This window comes from Zeus faber, assembly GCF_960531495.2.
Source record: "Zeus faber genome assembly, chromosome: 16".
NCBI lineage: Eukaryota > Metazoa > Chordata > Actinopteri > Zeiformes > Zeidae > Zeus > Zeus faber.
The window spans coordinates 9,342,210-9,348,036 of NC_137202.1; the positions used below are offsets into that span (position 1 = coordinate 9,342,210).

General features: G+C 47.5%; 2 protein-coding genes across 2 annotated transcripts in view; both read left to right on the forward strand.

Moving 5' to 3' along the window:
- LOC307241835 (C-signal) overlaps positions 1-3,120 on the forward strand; it is a 5,123-nt gene extending 2,003 nt beyond the window's left edge. Inside the window, exon 4 of the mRNA XM_080016078.1 lies at positions 2,443-3,120. Coding sequence (XP_079872204.1) covers positions 2,443-2,634 — 192 coding nt within the window. The 3' untranslated portion in view covers positions 2,635-3,120. The remainder of the gene's footprint in view (positions 1-2,442) is intronic.
- Positions 3,121-3,256: 136 nt separating this feature from the next.
- pank1a (pantothenate kinase 1a) overlaps positions 3,257-5,827 on the forward strand; it is a 16,825-nt gene continuing 14,254 nt past the window's right edge. The window contains exon 1 of the mRNA XM_080016077.1: positions 3,257-4,747. Coding sequence (XP_079872203.1) covers positions 4,492-4,747 — 256 coding nt within the window. The 5' untranslated portion in view covers positions 3,257-4,491. The remainder of the gene's footprint in view (positions 4,748-5,827) is intronic.

Below are 5,827 nucleotides of genomic sequence, written 5' to 3' on the forward strand. Positions count from 1 at the left end.
CAGTGAAAGACAATATTGATTTATCACCCTGGGGTGTATTCCCTTATGATACGGCGGCGATAACCCGTGATAGTGTCCCTTGCGTAAGCGGCAACTGGCGTTCTGAGCTCAGCGGGGGGTCTTGAAACGCCGTTTGGAGCTACAGCAGTCTGACACAGTGGAGTCTGGGTCAGATGGCCATAGTACGTGCGCCCTCTCAATATTAATAGGATCAACCAATCAGTGGAACCGATTAAATTCGGGCTCAATATAGAGCGTGACGTTTGCGTCACATTTCTATACGGATCAGAGAATTATTGATGGAACAATATTTAAACAATATTTAAGTTTTTAAACACGTGATTACTAAAAGGGGGATGCTGAAGGTATTAATAACGACAGAAAAGCATCCTGGCAATCGATCATCAAACGCATCAACACATCATTTATGTTACTCAAACATTAGTAACATTATGCACATTCCATTTATTCTAAATTATCCCTTAAATCCCTTTTTTTCCTGAGAAACTGACACCAGCCTACAACAACTTGCAATTTTCCAAACAATCAAATTTTTCGCACATATTTTTTGCCAAGGTATGTTCAGTCTCACTAATATCATAGTCTATATTATAAATGTACTGTATATGAAATATGGAGGCAGTAGCTGCAGAAAATAAGATCATAACATATTGTGTAAAATAAAAATAGAAAAAATGACCTGCAATTGTATTGGACACTTGTTTGATGTGCCTCACACTTTTGTGGTCCGGGAATAAAATAAATACATCTCCAACAGGGTAAAAACTGCTGATTGTTAAAAAGCGCAATGCAATGCGGCACCACATTTAAAGTGGACCTATTATGCTCCTTTTCACCAAGTTAAAGCAGAACTATGTCGCTTTTGGGATTTGGCACCCCGACAGTTTCTCAGTGCAACTTTGATGTAAAATTCGGTCCGGTGTCCGAAATATTTTTATTTTACCGGACATATTTGAACCTTATCGGTCACGTTTCAATAACAGTTTATGTTACAAACGCAAATATAATGTACACCTAGGTTACAGCGCCCCTTGCACGGACCTCGCCGCTTCAGCGAGCACTCAGTCCAGGGCTCCCCTGCTACCGGCGGAGGTACCAGATGTGCTCGGCCTGGCAGATCGGCTCACACGCGCGAGTCAGACGGTGAAACAAACCCCCGTGACGCAATGAGGTGCGGGTGCCGGGCGCACCACCGGCCCGTCTGCGCCGTCGGGGAGGTGGAGCGGCTACGTTCTGTATGAGCATTATTACCGGACATTTTGACAGGCAAATTTGTAATTTATCGTTTCTTTATTTTTATTTTACCAGGCAAATAGACGGCAACTACCAAAGCCAAACATCAAGGAAGTGTCACAGTGCCGTAAAGCGTTACGCGCCTTTCCAGCAGTTTCGTACTGAACACCAAAGTTACAGAGTGCAAGAACAGGCGTTCGGGGGGGTGGGTGGGAATGAAAGAGGTGCCATTCTCCATATTAAAATGTTGAAGCTGTAATTTAAGGTCAAAAAGTGAGTGTTGCTTCAATATATGGTCTCTGAGGTCCCCAAAACATGTTTTCAAATTTTTTTTGCTGAAAATACCACTATGCATCTGACCCATTTTCACATGTGTCCAATCCACCCTGTCTGAAAAGGGGCTGTTTAAGTGGGAGGAGCCACCCTCCTGAGGCCCCTAGTCATGTGAGCCAATGGCGTTTGAGCATGGCTTCCAGGTTCTGCTTACCGTTTACTCCGTACCTGTCACCATTTTCACCTTATCAGTCCATAAGCAATAAGCGATCCAGCTGCTGAATCTTCGCTCGTATTAGATCTACAAGGCCTCATTTAAAAGTTTGTTGGGACTTTCACCGCGGTGTCCAGAGCAGCGTGGAGCTTGGAGCACCGCGGCGTACAGTGGGGCTCAGAGCTTTTTTGTTTCGTTCAATTACGGAAATGTCGTAAAATAAACACATGATTGAAACACATGATATGATTTTGTTTGGAGAAACGCAGAGCGGATCCCGCACTGCAGCCTGCAGTACAGTCGACCTACCGTGGAGACACACACACACAAAAAAAAGGCACAGTAAATACTTAGATTTCCATCGTCTGCAGTTTTGTCACAGACAGTTGGAATTAATTCCGCTTTCTTTTAAAACATTTCTACTGGTCTCTGCAGCCAACAGAGCAGTTCCCATGCTTAGCTCTTAGCTTCGATGCTAGCAGGTCGGGTCCCACTCCAGCTGTGGGTGGGGTGGAATGTGTTTCAATGCTACGTAGTACCGAGACACAAATCTGAAGGGCTCGTTTTAGGACATGTCTTCTGAAACAGAGCTGACTGGGCTGTCGTGTGTGTGTGTGTGTGTGTGTGTGTGTGTGTGTGTGTGTGTGTGTGTGTGTGTGTGTGTGTGTGTGTGTGTGTGTGTCTCTCTCTCTCTCTCTCAGGTGGTGTGTGTTTCTTTACACCCGGGCACAGTGAACACCGACCTCTCCCGCCCATACCACAGAAACGTCCCCGCAGCCCAACTGTTCAGCACGGAGCAGTCAGTGGACCTGATGATGGGAATCATAGACTCTCTGAACATGGACCGCACCGGGAGGTTCTACTCCTGGGACGGATCCGAGCTGCCCTGGTAGAACCGACGGAAACACAAGGACAGGAAGACGAAGAGACTCTTCTACCTCCAGCTGCCCTGCCACGATCGACGCTTCTGTTCTATTCATGAACATCTCGTTATGAACTGGGCTCCAGAGGTTCTCCTCTACTCGCTCTACTTTTTCCTGTTATTTCTCCAAGCCGTTCTTCTCTGTAAACACCCTGCCTCAGCTTTTTCCTGTGACGTCTTATCTGCTCTCGAAGCTTATCGAGGGAACTCTGCTTGGTTCTTAATGTCCGTACTGGCCCCCAGTGTCGGCCTCTTCTTGAAATAACAGATAATATCCTCACAGACACGTTTCTACCTCGGCACAACCTGTGACGAGTTGTTAAGGAAAACGGAACTGAGCTCAATCCATTGCGGCGTAAAGCATTAACCAGGATCCATTGAGTGTTTTGGAAATTAATCTAATATTGCAATAACATGCTGTCGATGGATTATTAAAAGACCGCCCCTTTCGTTTCAAGTACGTGTGCTTTGAATAAAAACACCTACTCGTTGTTTGGTCGGCGAGGGAGTGTGCGAGGCAAGGTGTTTGTGTGGTAGTGTAGTTGGAGTCTGTGACCTTTGCATTTGCAGGTGTCGAAGGGAATTTGAGAACAAGCGGCCATGCGTGAACAGCAGATACAGAGAGGTTTAGGATTTCTGTCAGAAGTCACATTTTGTTTGTGGTAGTGTATGTACAGGCGAGGATTGGTAAGACACCCAGCCCCCAAACTACAGTTTCTGTAGAAAAACAGTCTGCAATCGGTGATATATTATGATCGAATATGCTTTTATTGTTCCCTGTTGCGAAACTTGTTTTGCACTCTGCACTGCAGCTTCCATAGTAATTGCACATGTAGAACAGTGATAAAAACGTTAACAGCATAAGCACAAGAGCAGCTTTGGTCAAACAATGAAGGAGTCACAGGTTAATTGTCGCCATAGCAGGCTCATCCATTCATCAATATTCAAGCAACATTATATTAGGTGCACGCTGTCGGCCTAATTCATTATCCTGGCGCATATTAAGGTGCCCCATTAGGTATGAATGTTTCTTTTTATCACCTAGAATGTTTTTTGTAATTTTTTTTATTTAACATGGGATCTTCATAAGCTCATTCCCCTTACAACATCAAGAATGGATATCCAGATATTAATTTAAAAAAAGATGTCTGTGTGTGTAGATCATATATATTTATTACGTGTATATATATTATGTATATATATGTGTGTGTACACTAACACATACACATATGTGTGTGTGTGTTTGTGTGTATGTGACACACACACATGCATATGTGTGTGTGTGTGTGTACACACACACCAAGGTGTCCTGAGCGGTAGAACTGGATCCACAGCAGAGTGACGACGTGACGTATCCTCCCAACACGGTGCACCGCTGCGCTCCGCAGGATCACAGCGTTGGGAAATGACCGCGAGTGACCTCCAATGAAATCTCCGTCTTTGTTAATGGCATCGTTTTTATCTTTATACCATTTTTGAAAATGCGCCACGTGGATTCTTTGGCGGAAGACACGAACAAACGGTTCGTTTCCAAAGGACCCAGATAGGTGAAGCAGTTTGGGCGCTTCTGTCCGCCGCACCGAGGAAGGCGAGCTAGTCAGGCTAACTGGAGCTAGTCAGGCTAACGGAGGCTAGCCGGGCTAACAGCAGCTAGCCGGGTTTACGGCAACCAGTCGGGTTTACGGCAGCCAGCCGGTTTGACAGCAGCTAGCCCGGCTAAAGGGAAGCTGGTCGGGCTAACGGCAGATCGCCGGGCTGACTGCACCGAGCCGTCCGCCCTTCTAGCCGGACCGCTGCACATGCTGAGGCGGGTCGTCGAGCTGCAGACATGGATAAAGCCAAGTCAATGATGGACAAGAAGGGCTCCTCGGGACCTATTCATGTCAACAACGGGCAGAGCCAGAGGGGCTTCCACGGCCACGCAATGGCCAACGGGGGCTGCAGCGCTCCGTTCGGCTCCGGCGGGACCAGCAGCGCCGGCGAAAGCCTGCACTGCTTCCACCACGACGACGCCGAGAGCGGCTCCCCGGCCAAGAGGTGCAGGCTGCCGAGGAGGACCGAGTCAGTGAGGCGACACCGACCCCGTAAGTGGAGGCTTTACACGGGGGAGATGGAGCCCGATTTGGTCGGATGTTTTTATATGAATATGACCTTCGTTGGAGTTGTGAGGATAACATTGTTATTATTTTTTTTTTTCACGTTTTAATCGTGACCGGTGCGCTCGGAACCACACCGGGCAGCGGGCGCGCCGGGCCGCTCCGTACCGAGCAGCGGGTAGCGCCGCGCCGCTCTGCGCGGAGCAGCTCCGCCGTGCTTTGTTTTTAATGGGAGCTCTGGTCGTGCCTGCCGCGCGCCGATTGGTGGAGCGGCGGTGGTGGGAAAAGCTCGTGATAAGTGGGCTTGGCGTCACCCGGCCAATCGCGCGCCCGGCTGCTGTCTCCAGGGGGCGGGGCTGCGCGGGGCGGCCCCGCCCCCTGATTTTAACCCGGCCGCCCCGGCCGCTCCGACGCTCCGCGGTGAACTTGGGGACCGTGCGGTGCCATGAGTTCAAACAGCGGCTTCTCTCTGCGGTGACAGCGCCTGTCTGTCATTCGGGAACCTAACTCCGAGGCTGCTTCGTTTATTCTGTTGTGTCTTGCCAATATTGCCTTGTCAATAATTTGCCCATCATAATGAAGCTCATAAGTGTAAAGAAACCCGGTAAGTGACTGTTTGCTTTACAAATAACACTCATCCAAGTGTGTGTGTGTGTGTGTGTGTGTGTGTGTGTGTGTGTGTGTGCGTGCGTGTGGTGTGTTCACTGCTCCATAAACTCAACATTGATTTGCATTGTATTACAATCTTCCAATGCATCGAGGTCTGTAGCCTATAAATGAATATTAATATAAATTCTCAATATTCGTGTTTCTTCAGAGTTGTCATGTTTGTTTGCAGTAACACAACAACAACAAAAAAGGTTTAGATTTGACTGACAATGTGTTTGAAGACCATAATACAATCATTATAATATAATAATCTTTATTTTGTACTTAACACTCACACGGATTGACAGTCACTCAGACACATACATACAGGCAAACAAGACACAGTCGGTCTCAGTCAGTCAGACAGATCAAAGTACAGGCAGAGAATCATTCCAACAGTCAGTCAGAGAGCGAGAGAGA